The 19,025-nt window shown below is 43.8% G+C and overlaps 1 protein-coding gene across 1 annotated transcript; it reads left to right on the forward strand.

The window, feature by feature from the left end:
• The first annotated feature begins 1,099 nt into the window (after positions 1 to 1,099).
• Positions 1,100 to 4,854, forward strand: LOC145125795 (putative WRKY transcription factor 2). Its single transcript, XM_079061208.1, has 6 exons — positions 1,100 to 1,295; positions 1,896 to 2,344; positions 2,431 to 2,607; positions 2,690 to 3,387; positions 3,548 to 3,706; positions 3,854 to 4,854. The coding sequence occupies exons 2-6, from the start codon at positions 1,925 to 1,927 to the stop codon at positions 4,413 to 4,415; spliced, it is 2,016 nt and encodes a 671-aa protein (XP_078917334.1). The 5' UTR covers positions 1,100 to 1,295; positions 1,896 to 1,924; the 3' UTR covers positions 4,416 to 4,854.
• The last annotated feature ends 14,171 nt before the right edge of the window (positions 4,855 to 19,025 follow it).

The raw sequence follows: 19,025 nt of genomic DNA on the forward strand, positions 1-19,025 counted from the left end.
AGGTATAATGTCACTCAAAAGGGGAGCACGTGGCTCACGGTAGTATATATTCTTAGAATCTAATTGCATGAAACGTACGAGAAAAGTAACACACTCTACGTATGCCATACCAGAAAAATATGATATGTGAAGGTGAATTTCATACCGTTAGTGTAAGAGAAAGGACGACTAATAAACACACGGTTAAAGTTGAGTTCAACTATAGGACACATCGCAGGGGGGGGGGGGTTTCAAGGTTGACATAACTACTGCTTGCTTGCTTGCTACTTCACTTCGTTTTGTAGATTCTTGAAAACCCTAGCTCTTTCTCGAGGTTCTGGAGTACTGATAATGAAACGATGAATAATAGCTTAACTTAAGTTCCTCTCACTTACATTGATAATTACGTGACATTACTAACGTGACCTTCACATTTCTTTTTATTCGTATTTATAATTTACACGTAAGCAATCTAACCGGCTCATCCAGTTACCTTGCTCAAAATGACGTAATTGACGTATAATTTTAAAGTTTAGGGACTAATTGCGCAAAAAATAACTTCGGTGACCAATTCGGAACAAAGTTGAAACTTTGTTGTGTTAAAGTGTCATTTTCCCTATAAATAATTAAAAAATCTAAAAAAATAATAATTTTTGTCTTTATAATATGATGAACTTTTTAACTCAGTCAAATTCTTGATTCCTCCAATATGTTATTGTCGTTTTTTGGTTATTTCAGTTCCGGTCCCTTTTCGGTACCAAACATCTTCTTAAATAACATTTTCTAATGAAACCGAACCGAAACCTGTTAATGATATTCAATCTGGTTCTCGGTTTCCTGTTCTCTTTTTAATCTATCTTCAATTCTCCCGTTCAAAATAGGTTCAGTCCAGTTTCAGAACGGTCCGTACTTTATAATCATCCGTTGGAAATTATTACCTTGATAAGTAATTTTTTTTTCTTTTAAATTAGGAAATTTTATAATATATTTTCTTTAAGAATAGACAAAGGAAACAAAAATTAGAAAATAAATTATTTTTCACTCTCTGGTAGACCCTTAAAATTCCAATCATTTCGGGTCCACCCCAACAAACCATACATTTATTTATTTATAAATTTCTCTGCAATAAGATTTGTAAGAGAGAAGGGGGCTGAGGTGGGAAAACAAAGGGAAAATTACCAAAAAAAATCTGTCAAGAAATTACTTCTTTAATCGAATGGAAGCCTGTTAATCACAGAGAATCAACTAATCAGAGGAGACAAAAGGGTCTCCTTTGTTATCAGCTTACCCTTGACTGTCTGTGTGTTGTTTTCCAGGTTCGTATCACAACCCTTAATCATGTTCTTCAATCATTTCCATCGATTCTTCAATTGGATTTCCATTTTTAGTTTCTGTAGTTTATACCCTTAATTGTTCGTGTGAAAGAAATGATAGATTTGATTTGAAGTTGGTTGGATTTTGCAATCGCATTCAGATCTCTGGTTTTAATGAATTCCCTTTAGCTAGATCGTTTTCGGATATCGATTTTTTGTTCGGGATTGCAAAATTGGGCGTAATCCACGAGAATATGTGAAAAGCGAATGTTTGAATATCATCGATTTTCGATTCCCATTTTAGAAAAACTGTATTATCTTCTATTATTGTGGTCTACCCACTTCAATCGGGTAGACGATTCAAATGTTTTTTTGGTTTATCGTTTTACCAAAAGCGGAAATTAAATCTGTACATTTATTTGTTGTTGTTATTTCGCAATCGATTAATTCGTACATAAAAACACTATCATTACTGTTTAAAGCTTGACGATTCCAAAAAAAACACGACCAAAACACTATGATTTCGTACATAAAACACCATCATCACTGTTTCGATTTTGTGTGAAATTTCGAAGTCTGAAAAACTAACAAACCACTGAACAGATAATCAAGGAAGAAAGCTTTCGGTTTTCATGGGTGGATTTGACGATCATGGTGGGATAATTGGCGATTGGATGCCTCCGAGCCCTAGCCCTAGATCTTTTTTTGCTGCTATGTTGGGGGATGATCCTGGTTCAAGATCAGTACCCGACCCTCCAAAACATGATACCAATAACGACACCGGGTTCACTTTCCCTGGACCAAATCCCCAAATCGGGTCTGAAAATGGTGATGCGACAAAATCAAGTGAATTTGGTGATCAAAAAACGAACTCAAGGGCACCTCTTGTTGAAAGAATGGCAGCTAGAGCTGGTCATAATGCTCCTAGGTTGAATACAGAGATTATAAAATCTTCTGATAATTCACAAACTCAACAATCTCCATATTTATTTTCACCTGGTGTTAGCCCAACTTCATTTCTGGAATCACCTGTTTTCCTTTCCAACTCATTGGTAAGCTCACTATAAAGCTAGATAAAGTAGGGGTATATTAGTAATTTACTATACTAAATGATCTCGATTGGTTCTTTCTGTTGTAGGTTCAACCATCTCCAACTACTGGAAAGTTCCAATTTGTTCCAAATGGTAATGGGAGAAGCTCCATGATGTTCTTGGATTCCTCTAATAGGGTTAAAGAAAATTTCTTTGAGGACACTAATAACACTTCTTTTGCCTTTAAGCCTTTCCCAGATTCAGCTCCTGTATCTCGTGATCATGTAAGCAGAGTAACATACCTTTCAAAGTTATTTTCTCAGATATATCATAAACATTAATGATTGTTTCTTTTGGATCATTTAGGTGAATCCAGCCTTCATGTCTACACAATCTTTTCAACATAATGAAAGTCTAGTTCAATCTGAAAGACAATTCCCACCACAAAAGATTGAACCAACACAAAATGAAACATCTTCACTCCATATTCGTTCAGGCTTTCTTAATGGCAATTCTGAAAGATCTCAAGAACATCATGAAGATGATGCATCAGATCAAAGAATAAATGGAGATATTGGCAATAATTCCAACAGTGCCTCATCCGAAGATGGATATAGTTGGAGGAAATATGGACAGAAACAAGTGAAGGGAAGTGAGTATCCAAGAAGCTATTACAAATGCACTCATTTAAATTGTCCTGTTAAAAAGAAAGTTGAAAGGTCCCACGAGGGTCATATAACTGAAATTATTTACAAAGGGGCCCACAATCATCCCAAACTCGGGCCCACTAAAAGATCTGGAGTTGGATCTTCAAACATGTTAAGTGAGATGCAAGGTGATGGAAATGAGCAAGGTGGGAATGGTGGTCAGTGGGGGCAGGAAGGTAATTATGAGGTGACATCTTCTGGGATGGCTATGCAGGGGCAAAACGGTCATTTTGAATCTAGTGATGCTGTGGATGGGTCGTCTACATTTTCAAATGATGAGGAAGATGACCGTGCGACACATGGCAGCGTGTCACTTGGTTATGATGGTGAAGGAGATGAATCCGAGTCTAAAAGAAGGTTTTAATAATCTTTCTTACACTTTTTAATTTTACATGAAAGTAATTAGGGTTTGAGTAACCTACTTTTGGTAATTTTACATGAAAAAAACTGTTTTGTTACATAATCACTTTTAATTATCCAAACACCCTTTAATATTAAAATGTTTTGATATTTTTAGAAAAGTTGAAGCATATGCAGCTGATGTAAGTGGGGCCACCCGGGCCATAAGGGAGCCGAGGGTAGTTGTGCAAACAACCAGTGAAGTGGACATTCTTGATGATGGATACCGCTGGCGTAAATATGGACAAAAAGTTGTCAAAGGAAACCCGAATCCCAGGTTATTATTATTTTTATTATAATAAATAATACCAACCTACTTTACTGTATAAGTAAAGAAATGTAAGTACATTGCTATTATGGGTAAAGAAATTTTTTTTTTTTTTTTTTGACATGAATTGGTATTTTTTGAAATTAAATTTGACAGGAGTTACTACAAGTGTACAAGCACAGGGTGCACAGTGAGGAAACATGTGGAAAGGGCTTCACATGATTTAAAATCAGTTATAACAACCTACGAAGGGAAACACAACCATGACGTGCCAGCTGCACGTAACAGCAGTCATGCTAATAATAATAACAACAACACCATGACTCCAGAAGCCCTATCGATGCCTGAGCCATCTCGTATGCAAACCGCCATGGCCCGCTTCGATAGGGCTCAGGCTCAGGTAAACCATCATTATGGTTTACCTGGTGGTGGTCATGGTCAGATGGGTGGTCCCACTGGGAGTGGGACCGCCCATGGATACAACGGGTATCCAATGAGCCAACAAGGACCGGGTGGGTTGGCTCATATGGGTCTCAGTCTGGCTAACCATCACCATAGCCATGGGAAAATGCCTGTTCTTCCTGTTCATCATTATTTAGGTCAGCCACAGCCATTGATGTTGCCAAAAGGTGAACCGAAGGTGGAGCCCATGTCGGACCCTGGTGCACCCATTTACCATCAGATGATGAACCGGTTGCCACTTGGGCCTCAGATGTGAAAATTGGAATTCGATCAAAATTTGGGTTTTTTTTTTTGGGGAAAGAGTTGAAGAAAATGGGCTTCATGTTACATCATCATCTTTTGTAGGGGTTTTCTTGTTTTTAAGTACTTATTTCAAGATTCTGAAACTACATTGGGAGAAGGTTTTTTATCCTTTATATATATATATATATATATATATATATATATATATATATATATATATATATATATATATATATATATATATCTGACAATTTGAACATTAGTGTATGTTCCATTTCGGCAATGCTACGCAATTTTGTAGTTGGGAGTTTGGTTATTTACTATTAGTGTCCTTTTCTGTTTACTCTTTTCTCTCACTTATTATGTTTTTTTTTCTTAAATTTATTTATTATTATCATGATGATTTTTGTAATCATTGTATTTGATATTGGTTTAAATGATTTTATTACCAATTTGTGTCGTTATGTTTCAGTTTGTTATCAAAAGTTTGACATGTATAATAATTTGGTAAGCAACTTATTTGGTTACGTAGATTGATAAAAACATTATAATTATTGTTAAATAAAACATCATAATTATTGTTAAATAAAACATCATATTCCGGAAAACAATGAGTATGTTAGGCATGCAATTTTTAAAAGCTTTTAAGAAAAAATTGAAAAAAAAAGTTTCATTAGGAACTTATAACTTTTAGATAAAACAAAGTTTCAAATCTAAAAGCTATTCAAGTAGCGTTTAACAAAAAAAAACTCTTTTATATTTTGAAAATTGGCTTAATTATTATTATTAAAAAAAACACGGATAGTGTATTTTAGATACGTCAATTTATATAATTTTACATGTTTTGAAAGTATCCACGTACTTTTGTCGAACACTCATACACAAATAAAATCCACAACTTACAAAGGGATTCGCTTCATATTTATGCCATAGTCATGAAGCTGACTTTGAATCCAGATTATTTGTGAAGTACAAGAGGCAGCAACTATGTATTATGCTTCAGTAGTTGATAGGGAGACACAAGTTTGCTTTTAGATTGCCAACTTACGAGTTTGCCATCAAGAAATTGGCATCCTCCCGTTGTACTCTTTCGATCCAAACTGCAACCTCCAGATCAGCATCCGAAAACGCTTGCACAAAGAAACCTGAACTTGAAGGGTACCATATTCCTAGTGAGGATGTTCGTTTGAGATACCTGAAGATATTTTTAACAACAGTCATGTGGGGTTCGCGAGGATTCGCTTGAAACCTGACACAATAGCAAACAGAAAACATGATATCTGGACGACTAGCTGTTAGATACATCAATGGAACTATCATTTGACTATATAGTGTCATATCAGCAGCCGGTTTGTCCAAAGATGGTGTTAGTTTCGTTCCGAATGCCATTGGAACCTTCACCTTCGAATCTCCCACCATTCCAAACTTAGAGAGTCAGGTCTTTGTATAAGCCTCCTGATTGATAAAGATACATTCCTGACTCTGTCTTATATTCAAACCAAGGAAAAAGTTAATCGGACCCATGGAGCTCATCTCAAACTTAGTTTCCATCAACTTTCGGAACTCAACAGTTAATCTGGGGTTAGTTGATCTGAAGATGATGTCATCAACGTAAATTTGGACGATCATCAAGTGGTCACCATCTTTCTTGCGAAAGAAGGTTGGGTCAACCGATCCTTGTTTAAATTTAGCCTGTTTTAAAAAGCGAGTAAGAGTTTCGTACCAGGCTCTTGGAGCTTGCTTTAGACCATAAACTGCTTTGTCCAGAATGTAACAGTGGTTCAGATATTTTTTGTTTATGAACCCTGGTGGTTGTTCCACATACACTGTTTCTTCTAGTTCCCCGTTCAGAAAGGCACACTTGACATCCATCTAATATACTTCAAAGTTCTTGTGTGCTGCATATGCCAGAAAGATGCGAACAGATTCCAACCTTGCAACTGGTGCGAAGGTTTGTTCGTAGTCAATGCCTTCTTCTTGGCAATACCCCTTAACAACGAGTTGCGCCTTATTTCTTATCACATTTCCCTCTTTGTCTAACTTGTTACGAAACACCCATTTTAGACCAACAACAGAAGCATCCTTTGGAGTGGGAATAAGTCTCCAGGCATTGTTTCGTTCAAATTCATTGAGCTCCTCCTGCATTGCTTGCATCCAATCAGAATGATCAAGAGCAATTTGAACATTTTTAGGTTCAATCTTGGAGATAAACGAGTTGAACATGCAATATTCCACTTTAGAGAATAATGCAGTCCGCTTCGCTTTTTGTTGTGCTCCCGTAAGAACTCCTGAAGACAAATCTCCTATTACTTGAGTTTTTGGATGATCTTTGGTCCATTTGGCCAACAGAGGGTAATTAGGATCATAGGTTGGATCTAATTCAGCATTTACATCCTCAAATTCTGACTGCACATCTGAATCGTCATTCGTATTTTCATTCCCCCCTCGAATGATGTATGTATTTCTTCTTCTGGAATCGAATTATCCCCCTGGAGAGGACTTTTGGGGGCCACTTGAGGAGTTGAATGCCCCCCCCCCCCTGAAAAGGTTTATCAGGTGTGGAGGTTGAAGTAGAACCCTCCCCATGAGTTGTAGCATTCGCACCTTTTGATTGAGACGAAATTTCAGAGTCGTTCGGAGTAGGGTGCTCGTGTTCCATATCTTTTGCAGCGTCATCAATGAATTTATTCAATTCGTCTTCCTTGTTGTCTGCTGCTTTGGATTCTGAGGAGATGGCCTTTTCTGGCTCATCGAATAACTTCATGAACTCCTCGTAGAGAGCGGAAAGTGGAATTGTTGCTGGATTCAGCTTTGGAAATATCTCCTTTGATTGACTGTCATTCTTCTGATACTTCTTTAAATAATTGTCATAGAATGTGACATAGTAGGTTTCTTCTATCTTTTTGGAATTTTTGTTGAGAACCCTATACGCCTTAGAAGTCAGAGAATACCCTAAGAAAATAGCTTCATCAGCCTTCACATCGAATTTCTTCCTTTGCTCTTTAGAATTGAAAATAAAGCACCTGGAACCAAATATATGAAAGAACTTGACATTAGGTTTGCGATTATTTATAATATCATAGGGAGTAATAGAAAATCGCTTATTAAGGATTGATCGATTTTGGGTAAAGCAGGTTGTTCCAATAGCATCCGCCCAGAAGTAAAGCGACAAATTCGCGAATGACAACATGGTTCTCACAGCTTCGCACAAAGATCGGTTTCGTATTTCAACGACCCCGTTCTGTTGAGGGGTAGAAGGAGCCGAAAAATTGCGAGTTACTCCTTTCGCAGTCAGAAATTCATCAAACACTTGGTTTTTGAATTCCAAACCGTTGTCACTGCGAATGTTACGAACCAGCTTTCGCAGTTGTATCTCAATCTGCTTTATGAAATCCTTGAGCTTAAGAGTGGCTTCTGATTTCTGCTTAAGAAAATGCACCCAAGTAAATCTATAAAAATCATCAACAATTACGATAATATATTTGTTACCACCAATGCTTTCAATTGCAGAAGGACCACAAAGGTCTATATGCAAGAGTTCAAGTGGTTCTATGACTTTCGTATTCATGACTATTGGATGACTCTTCCTGCTCTGCTTCCCTAATTCGTAGGTTGCACAAAGATGTTCTTTATCATACTTCAAGAGTGGAAGTCCCCACACATGATCACCGATGACGAGTTTATTGATGTCTTTGAAATTGAGGTGCGAGAGTCTACGATGCCACAACCAGCTATCATCTGTAGAAGCTTTCGTAAGTAGGCAAATGGCAGGCTTCCCTTTGATTGGGTTCAGATTGAGTGGATACATCTCGCCTTTGCGCTTTGACTTTAGGAGCACTGTTTTGGTCTCTTTTTCAATAATCTCCGATCCCTCATCGTCGAACGAAACTTTCAATCCGGTACCAACAATTAACCACGAAACACTTATGAGGTTGTGTTGTAAACCTTCCACATATGCGACCTTGCGAATGGAAAATTGTCCATTAGTGATCATTCCATAACCCTTGATTTCTCCAAGTGAATTGTTGCCGTAGTTCTGTAGCACCTGGTTCTTGGTATGTATTTTTATTTAAGTATTTTTGCATTTTTGGCCTTGGACTCGGCGAGTTGAAGGACCAACTCACCGAGTAAAAGCGGGATGAGGCGCGGGATTTAAGTGATGGACTCGTCGAGTCGGGTCCCGGACTCGACGAGTAGACTCTGCCTGGACAAAAACCCTAATCCGAGGGTTTGCACCCTATTTAAACAATGTTATGTCGGCCACAACGTTCCTTATGCTCCCAGAACACCTCTCATTGAAACCCTAGCCGTTATTGAAGCAATCTAAGCCTTGTTGGTGGATTTTGGTGCTTGTGGTCTTAAGAAGGAAGGAGAAAGGCTTGAGGAAGCAAGTAAAGACCAAGGGAACCCGAGTTTGTGCACCTTCTACAGTTCATTGAAGGTAAAAAGCTGTAACCTTGCTCTTTCATTTGTTAGATCCCTTTTTGGGGAGATTTAGGGCTTTTATAAGCCACTTTTGATGGCCAACCATGTTTGCAAACATGGTTGGGGGCTAGAGCTTCGAAATCACGTCATTAAAGGAGTCACAAGGCAGTTGGGGACTGCTTTTGCACCCATGAAAGGCCCCATGCATCTTAAGAGCTTGTTTTATGTCTTTTTGAGCTCAAAGTCCCATGCAAGCACGTAAAGTTTGTAACTTTACGTGCTAGATCGATTATAGAAGCTTGGATCTATCTTTTGATCAAAGGTTGTACATCAGAAACCAAGGATTTAGAGTGTGGACATGACTGACTCTGCGAGTCCGTTCTTGGGACTCGACGAGTCCGAGGCTTTGAGCCCCATATCTGTTGAGAGTCAAAGGAACCCAGTTGAGTGTTAGAAGGGTTGTAATCGGACAGGAAGAGTTACCCAATGTATTGGACGTGATTTTAGACCTGGAGTTCATGGGACTCGACGAGTGCTAGAACAGACTCGGCGAGTCCAAGGCAATCTTCTTAAGGATGAAGATGAACTCGACGAGTTGTTCATCAACTCGGCGAGTCGAGGACAGAACTTGTTCATCAGATGAAGGTGAACTCGACGAGTTGTTCATCAACTCGGCGAGTCGGATGAGTTTCATGCGATGTTCATGTGAGGGAGGAACTCGTCGAGTTGACGGCCCAACTCGACGAGTCGGGTCATGGATAAGGACGAGTAAAGGGTGAGAGACTCGGTGAGTTGACGGCCCAACTCGGCGAGTCGGGTCAACTTGAAGTTGACTTTGACTAGACTTGGACTGACCCTGTTTAGGGTTGTACTGGCTGTGTGTTGACTTGAAGGTCGTCGTGTAGGGATCGAGGAGTCGAAGGGAGTCGACTTGTGCGCCGAGGATAATTCAAACACTGCACGACATTGAGGTGAGTTACCTTCCAGTAGGGGTGGGTCTAAGGCCACAATGTCGGCCCACCAAAGAGGAGTATTTGTAAGATGATTGTCTTTGTGATAATTATCTTGGTTTGGTTATGTGCTTTGGTCACGAGTATTATCTGCATGATATGTTACGTGTATAGTAGGGATTAGGATCCCTGACAGCGGCCCTTAGGGCCGTGGGGTAGGTCAGTACCCGGATATGCCTGACTGTGTGATTGTACCTTGCTGTTGTATGCTAGTGGTAGGGGTGGAATAGTCCCCAGTTACCGGTTGAAAGATACTGATGACAGTTACCGGTTGAAAGATACCGACGACAGTTACCGGTTGAAAGATACCGATGATGGTTACCGGTTGAAAGATACCGATGACGGTTACCGGTTGAAAGATACCGATGACGATTACCGGTTGAAAGATACCGATGTTGGTTACCGGTTGAAAGATACCGATGATGATTACCGGTTGAGAGATACCGATGATTTTGTATGGTATGTGGTATGATGGGGGAACTCACTAAGCTTTGTGCTTACGATTTCGGTTTTGGTTTTAGGTACCTCTTCGTCTAAGGGGAAGGAGCCGGCGGCATAGCATCGCATCACACACACACATATGATTTCCGCATGGAGTTTTCTGGGATTGTACTCTGATATGTTATTATTCTATGGCTTGGGTTTTCAGACATGATACATTGTTTTATGAGATGATGTGTTTTCACAGTATTTTCTTATGAATGTTTTTATGTGTTGGTTAATTAAAAAGAAATTTTTGGACCTGAAAATTGGGATGTTACAAGTTGGTATCAGAGCCCTGGTTTGAGGGATTCGGACACACCCTCGGGGGTGTCTGGACTCAAACTGAGGGGCTAAAAGGTTTTTACAAGGAAAAATGGTTTTCTAAAATCTAAATGGAAGGATTTTAAGAAAGACGAAGTGTGTGATGCATGCGAACGGCCGGGCTCAAGTAAGCTTTCCCCAAGATACCCATACTTGATATGTTATGCTATATGGTTTTGATTCAGAAAACTGCATGCTAGAATAGGACTAAGGATCTAGGAGGATGCCTTGTGTGTCTGATATATGATTCTGAGAATTGCATGCTAGTTAGGGCTAAGGATCTAGGAGGATGCCTTATATGCCTGTTGTATGAGCTGTATGCTAGGACTGTTTAGTCAGCAGTAGGATGGCCTGTGTAGGTTATGCCTGATTTGGTTACCCAATGCTCGAATGCTGCTTGCTTGGTGCTATGGGGGTTCTGGCCACCTTCAACTAGCTAAGGAACGGATATGTAACAGTATCCGCAAGTTAGTTAGGGGGAAGTGGTGGGGACTCCTAGTGCAGCTGATGGCGGAGGGTAGGTCGGAGAGTGCCCTAGGAAAACCTAGGATGAGGTCAGTGGAAAGGGGTATCGGTGAAAGGGACTTGGTGAAGTCGAAGCAGTCCTTGAGGAAAGCACGGATAGATGTGGAAGGTAGTATGGGCCCGTACTACTGGAAGCAGAGGATCCGTACTCGAATCAAGGAGGGCCTAGATGGAACCGGGAACCTTGGAAAGTGTGTTAGGCCTCTTGGGAGTATGTATGATCCTGACATTTATGCGTGTATTTTCAGCATGGTGACCACACGACATGGAGCAGGAGGTTCCGGATCAGGATCAGGGTCGGGCTCGGGTGCAGGATCCGAGCAGGTTGATGACGGGCTGCGCGAGTTCATCGCGTCTGAGATCACGAGAGGCATTCTTGAGTCGACCCCGGTCATTTTCGGGTCGATCAAGGAAGGGATTGTTGAGCTGATGGAGGATCGCCTCCGGGCATTCAGGAGTGATATGGCGTCTAGCCAGACGAGTACGCGCACACTGTCCTTTAAGGACTTCCGAGGGAGCAGTGCGCCAGATTTCCATGGGGTGAAAGACCCCATTGCTGCTAGGAGATGGATCGCAGACATCGAGTCTGTGCAGCTGACCAGCTTCTGCCCCGAGGGGTCGAAGGTGAGATATGCAACAGGGTGTTTGAGAGACAGAGCTAAAGATTAGTGGGAGTCTGTTGGTGACTCATTGGGAGCCTCGGCTGTTGAGGCTATGACCTGGTCAGACTTTGTGACCATATTCAGGGCGGAGTTTGCGCCAGCTGTGGAGCTTCAGCAGCTGGCCAGAGATTTCTTGGACATGTGACAGACTACGGAGACTGTGGCGGAGATCACCGCCAAGTTCCGGGAGAGGGCATTGTTGGTGCCCCAGTATGCGGGTGATGAGGACATGAGGAGGACCCGCTACCATGATATGTTACGAGCTGACATCCGGGAGCATGTCAGTTTCTCAGCTTGCCCTACCCTGGATTCCATGATTGCCAGGGCTAGGAAGAGGGAGATTGATCTGGAGCCCATCCGGAAAAGGAAGGCATCGGAGGGGCTGACGACGGGGGCTTCGGGGAAGAAGCCCAAGGGATCCGATGGTAGGCCGAAAGGCCAGTCTGGGCGGGACCGCTGTGGGAAATGCAGTCGGTCACACGAGGGAGCTTGCCGTACTGGGCCGGGTTCAGGCTGCTATAAGTGCGGCAAGGTTGGGCATTTTGGCAGAGATTGTACCGCCCCTACTCCTGCGGTACAGATGACAGACCTGATTTGCTTCCATTGCAATCAGAGGGGCCATAAAAAGGCCAACTGCCCGAGATTGTCAGCATCGTCAGCAGCGGCGCCAGCAGTGGCGCCGGTCTCAGCGACAGCGCAGGTTGCAGATGGCCGAAAGGCCAAGACAGAGGCTCCAGTGGTGCGGAGCCGAGCATTTCAGTTGACAGCCGAGGAGGCACGCACTGCACCTGATGTAGTGACGGGTATGGTTCCTTTCTTATGCTTTTATGATATGGCGCTGTGATCTTGATATGTTAGGTATGTGCACTGTTTAGGATCGTTCCATGTGAACGGTATCCCAGTTCAGGTATTGTTTGATTCGGGTGCCACTCGATCATTTGTCTCTCTTGCGCTTAGCAAGAAGTTTCCTGAGTCTTCGGGCATGCTGGATTGCCCTCTAGAGGTCGAGATTGCGGACGACCGGTCGGTACGAGCGTTTGAGGTTTACCGAGATTGCGTCCTACGACTGTTTGAGGAGCGTTATCTGGTAGATCTGGTTCCCATACCTTTGCGGGGGAACAAGGTTATTATCGGTATGGATTGGCTGAGCCCCAATGGGACAGTGATTGACTGTGCGCAGCAGTTGGTGCGGATCAGGACCCCACGTGGGGGAGAGCTGGTAATTCAGGGCGAGAGGCCACTGCGAGGACCAGCTTTATGTTCAGCAGCGAGAGCTAGGCGTTACCTCCAACAGGGTTGTGCAGGTTATGTCGCCTATGTTATGGATACCCGGGAGGCGGGTAGGGCGACGGTGGGCGATGTGCCCGTGGTGCGAGAGTTCGCGGACGTATTCCCCGAGGAGCTGCCTGGGATACCTCCGGAGCGACAGGTGGAGTTCAGGATCGACCTAGTCCCTGGTGCGGCTCCGATAGCCAAAGGCACCGTATCAGTTGGCTCCTCCCGAGATGCAGGAGTTGTCTACACAGCTGCAGGAGCTGTTAGACAAGGGATTCATTAGACCGAGTAGTTCTCCATGGGGAGCCCCGATTCTGTTCGTGAAAAAAAGGACGGGTCGCATCGGATGTGTATAGACTATAGGGAGCTGAATAAGGTAACGGTGAAGAACCGTTACCCACTCCCGAGGATTGATGACCTCTTTGACCAGCTACAGGGAGCGTCTTGGTTCTCCAAGATTGATTTGCGTTCAGGGTATCATCAGATGAGGGTCAGAGAGGAGGATGTACAGAAGACGGCGTTTCAGACGCGTTATGGCCACTATGAGTTCGTGGTGATGCCTTTCGGGCTCAACAACGCTCCTGCCGCGTTCATGGATCTCATGAACCGCGTGTGTAGACCGATGTTAGACCGGTCTGTGATAGTGTTTATCGATGATATCTTGGTTTACTCCAAGACGCGAGAGCAGCATGAGGAGCATCTGCGAGAGGTTCTGGAGACTTTGAGGAGGGAGAGCTTGTATGCTAAGTTCTCCAAGTGCGAGTTCTGGTTGCGCGAGGTGCAGTTTCTTGGGCACCTTGTCAACCAGAACGGGATTTCGGTAGATCCGGCCAAAGTGGAGGCCATGATGAGATGGGAGGTTCCGAGGTCTCCATCTGAGATTCGGAGTTTCTTGGGATTAGCCAGCTACTATCAGAGATTTATCCAGGATTTCTCCAAGATAGCCTTACCCCTGACCGGGCTAACGAGGAAGGTCGTGGTCTTTCGTTGGGGGCCTGAGCAGCAGGCTGCATTTGAGACACTGAGACAGATATTGTGCGAGGCGCCAATCTTAGCCCTGCCCGAGGGCATAGAGGATCTCGTCGTGTACTGTGATGCGTCCATCTCGGGCTTGGGCGCAGTATTGATACAGAGAGGGCATGTTATTGCTGACGCTTCGAGGCAGCTGAAGCCTCACGAGGCAAACTACTCGACACACGATTTGGAGCTGGGGGCTGTTGTGTTCGCCCTCAAGATTTGGCGTCATTACCTCTATGGGTTCGTTGTACGATTTACACGGACCACAAGAGCCTGAGGTATCTCATGGACCAGCCTAATCTGAACATGAGGCAGCGTCAGTGGCTTGATGTGGTAAAGAATTATGATTGTGAGATCCTCTACCACCCGGGGAAGGCCAATGTGGTGGCCGACGCGCTTAGCCGCAAGGCAGCGCAGATCATGGATATCAGTCTGAGGACGACAGTGGTGACCTTGCCGTTGGAGCGGATTCGGGAGGCCCAACAGGAGGCCATGAAGGAGGAACATCGGAAGAGCGAGCGGATTGTGGGGCAGGTTTCCTCCTTTGACTATGATAGCCGAGGGTTATTGACTCTTCACCATAGGGTGTGGGTCCCTTATCATGTAGGCGTGCGCCAGATCCTGATGGAGGAAGCACACAAATCCAGATTTTCTATCCATCCCGGAGCGACGAAGATGTATAGAGATCTTCGTCCCGATTATTGGTGGCCCTGCATGAAGCGGGACGTAGCATGGTACGTGGAGCGGTGCTTGACCTGCAGGAAGGTCAAGGTCGAGCACCAGAGGCCACACGGCAAGATGCAGCCGTTGGATATCCCGCTGTGGAAATGGGAGGATATTACGATGGATTTTATCACAAAGCTTCCCAGGACCGCGCGAGGGGTGGATTCGATTTGGGTCATCGTCGATCGATTGACCAAGAGCGCTCATTTTATTCCGATTCCGGAGAGTATCTCGGCCGAGAAGTTGGCCGACATCTATATCAGGGAGGTGGTGTCGCGGCACGGGGTGCCAGTTTCAGTGATTTCCGACAGGGATGTACGGTTCACTTCCAGGTTTTGGAAGAAGTTTCATGACGAGCTGGGTACTCGTCTGCATTTCAGCACCGCTTTTCACCCGCAGACGGATGGTCAGAGCGAGCGGACCATCCAGACGCTAGAGGATATGCTGCGGGCATGTGTTTTAGACTTCGGAGGTAGCTGGGATACCTACCTTCCGTTGGCGGAGTTCTCGTATAATAATAGCTATCATGCGAGTATCGATCGACCTCCCTTCGAGATGTTGTACGGGAGGAAGTGCAGGATCCCGATATGCTGGGGTGAGGTTGGCCAGAGGGTCATGGGGAGCACCGATGTAGTGCTCAAGACGACCGAACGGATCCAGCAGGTCAGGAGCAGGCTTCAGACCGCTCAGAGTCAGCAGAAAAGTTACGCCAACAAGCGCCGATCGGACCTGGAGTTTCAGGTCGGGGATATGGTTCTCTTGAAGGTGTCGCCATGGAAGGGCGTCATCCGATTCAGGAAGCGGGGCAAGTTGGGTCCCAGGTATATTGGACCCTTCAGGGTTATAGCCCGGGTGGGCAAGGTGGCTTATAGGTTAGATCTGCCAGCCGAACTCAGTCAGATCCACAACACTTTCCACGTCTCTCAGCTGCGGAAGTGCCTGGTGGACGACTCAGCAGTAGTACCCTTAGAGGATATTCAGGTCGATGACAGCCTGAATTACATTGAGCGACCTGTAGCAATCCTTGACCGGAAGTCGAAGGATCTGAGGAACAAGAGGGTTGAGCTGGTAAAGGTGCAGTGGCAGCACCGGAAGGGCTCGGAATGGACTTGGGAGCCGGTGGATGAGATGATGGAGCATTACCCAGAGCTATTCAAGGATCGAGCAGCAGACTTCGAGGACGAAGTCTAAAATAAGTGGGGGAGATTTGTAGCACCTGGTTCTTGGTATGTATTTTTATTTAAGTATTTTTGCATTTTTGGCCTTGGACTCGGCGAGTTGAAGGACCAACTCGCCGAGTAAAAGCGGGATGAGGCGCGGGATTTAAGTGATGGACTCGTCGAGTCGGGTCCGGGACTCGACGAGTAGACTCTGACTGGACAAAAACCCTAATCTGAGGGTTTGCACCCTATTTAAACAATGTTATGTCGGCCACAACGTCCCTTATGCTCCCAGAACACCTCTCATTGAAACCCTAGCCGTTATTGAAGCAATCTAAGCCTTGTTGGTGGATTTTGGTGCTTGTGGTCTTAAGAAGGAAGGAGAAAGGCTTGAGGAAGCAAGTAAAGACCAAGGGAACCCGAGTTTGTGCACCTTCTACAGTTCATTGAAGGTAAAAAGCTGTAACCTTGCTCTTTCATTTGTTAGATCCCTTTTTGGGGAGATTTAGGGCTTTTATAAGCCACTTTTGATGGCCAACCATGTTTGCAAACATGGTTGGGGGTTAGAGCTTCGGAATCACGTCATTAAAGGAGTCACAAGGCAGTTGGGGACTGCTTTTGCACCCATGAAAGGCCCCATGCATCTTAAGAGCTTGTTTTATGTCTTTTTGAGCTCAAAGTCCCATGCAAGCACGTAAAGTTTGTAACTTTACGTGCTAGATCAATTATAGAAGCTTGGATCTATCTTTTGATCAAAGGTTGTACATCAGAAATCAAGGATTTAGAGTGTGGACATGACTGACTCGGCGAGTCCGTTCTTGGGACTCGACGAGTCCGAGGCTTTGAGCCCCATATCTGTTGAGAGTCAAAGGAACCCAGTTGAGTGTTAGAAGGGTTGTAATCGGACAGGAAGAGTTACCCAATGTATTGGACGTGATTTTAGACCTGGAGTTCATGAGACTCGACGAGTGCTAGAACAGACTCGGCGAGTCCAAGGCAATCTTCTTAAGGATGAAGATGAACTCGACGAGTTGTTCATCAACTCGGCGAGTCGAGGACAGAACTTGTTCATCAGATGAAGGTGAACTCGACGAGTTGTTCATCAACTCGGCGAGTCGGATGAGTTTCATGCGATGTTCATGTGAGGGAGGAACTCGTCGAGTTGACGGCCCAACTCGACGAGTCGGGTCATGGATAAGGACGAGTAAAGGGTGAGAGACTCGGTGAGTTGACGGCCCAAATCGGCGAGTCGGGTCAACTTGAAGTTGACTTTGACTAGACTTGGACTGACCCTGTTTAGGGTTGTACTGGCTGTGTGTTGACTTGAAGGTCATCGTGTAGGGATCGAGGAGTCGAAGGGAGTCGACTTGTGCGCCGAGGATAATTCAAACACTGCACGACATTGAGGTGAGTTACCTTCCAGTAGGGGTGGGTCTAAGGCCACAATGCCGGCCCACCAAAGAGGAGTATTTGTTAGATGATTGTCTTTGTGATAATTATCTTGGTTTGGTTATGTGCTTTGGTCACGAGTATTATCTGCATGATATGTTACGTGTATAGTAGGGATTAGGATCCCTGATAGCGGCCCTTAGGGCTGTGGGGTAGGTCAGTACCCGGATATGCCTGACTGTATGATTGTACCTTGCTGTTGTATGCTAGTGGTAGGGGGTGGAATAGTCCCCAGTTACCGGTTGAAAGATACCGATGACAGTTACCGGTTGAAAGATACCGACGACAGTTACCGGGTGAAAGATATCGATGATGGTTACCGGTTGAAAGATACCGATGATGGTTACCGGTTGAAAGATACCGATGACGCTTACCGGTTGAAAGATACCGATGTTGGTTACCGGTTGAAAGATACCGATGATGATTACCGGTTGAGAGATACCGATGATTTTGTATGGTATGTGGTATGATGGGGGAACTCACTAAGCTTTGTGCTTACGGTTTCGGTTTTGGTTTCAGGTACCTCTTCGTCTAAGGGGAAGGAGCCGGCGGCGTAGCATCGCATCACACACACACATGTGATTTCCACATGGAGTTTTCTGGGATTGTACTCTGATATGTTATTATTCTATGGCTTGGGTTTTCAGACATGATACATTGTTTTATGAGATGATGTGTTTTCACAGTATTTTCTTATGAATATTTTTATGTGTTGGTTAATTAAAAAGAAATTTTTGGACCTGAAAATTGGGATGTTACAAGTTCACTCTTCCTCCATCCTTTAGTGCTCTAAACTCTCTCAGTTCTTCCTTCCTCCCTGTCATGTGACACGAGCAGCCACTGTCAATGTACCATTCGGAGTCAAACTGCTCGTCACGAATCACCTACAAAAATCAAAGAGATTTAGGAACCCAAAGTTGTTTGGGTCCACGTGAGGTTTTCATAGAAACAGGAAAAGTAATAGCAACATCAAATAGATAAGATCTTTTAACCAAGGTGGTGCTATCTTTCTTTTTAATTTGAAAAACAGTGATCCTATTATCTTTTAAGTTCGTATCCTTTGTGGATATTTTCTTTTGTTTATTTTGGATTTGTTGCTTGACAACTTTCTTCTCGGACCTCTTAAATGGAATTTTAGGTTCCGAAACGATCTTTCCTTTTCCCTTAACATCTTGCGATGTCTTGGCAGAATGTGAAGCATTCGTATTAGGAGAGAAGTGAGATTTTGTCTTCTCCATATGTTTCGCATGATTTTAAAAAGAGAGTTTTTGAAAAACTTTAGCGTTTGAAACCTGTGGAGATTGAGACTGAGTTCGTGGGAAATTCCTAGGTTTCGCATGTGAAGAGACTTTCGCATTTGGATTGGATGATTTTTCTTGATAGACGAAGTTGGGATTTTTGGATCTCCAGAAATGCTTTCTTTCCTTCAGATTTTTGTTATATGTTGCATTTCTTTGATGTTTTTGAGCTGCGAACTGCTCAGAAGATTTATGAACATTTGCCCTAGATTTTGGCTTTCTAAGGGGAGTTTCGGTCTGTACAGATGATGTATCACCTGGAACATTCTTGGTTA

The sequence above is a fragment of the Lactuca virosa genome, chromosome 7 (genome assembly GCF_052849685.1).
Source record: "Lactuca virosa cultivar CGN04683 chromosome 7, Lactuca_virosa_CGN04683_v6, whole genome shotgun sequence".
In the NCBI taxonomy this organism is placed as follows: Eukaryota; Viridiplantae; Streptophyta; class Magnoliopsida; order Asterales; family Asteraceae; genus Lactuca; species Lactuca virosa.

What these genes read in the sequence shown, in the direction of transcription:
- LOC145125795 (XM_079061208.1), top strand. Translation starts at nt 1,925, where the DNA reads ATGGGTGGATTTGACGATCATGGTGGGATAATTGGCGATTGGATGCCT. An exon ending in CTCCTGTATCTCGTGATCAT is followed by an intron (nt 2,608 to 2,689) that starts GTAAGCAGAGTA and finishes TGGATCATTTAG; the next exon opens with GTGAATCCAGCCTTCATGTC. An exon ending in GAATCCGAGTCTAAAAGAAG is followed by an intron (nt 3,388 to 3,547) that starts GTTTTAATAATC and finishes TGATATTTTTAG; the next exon opens with AAAAGTTGAAGCATATGCAG.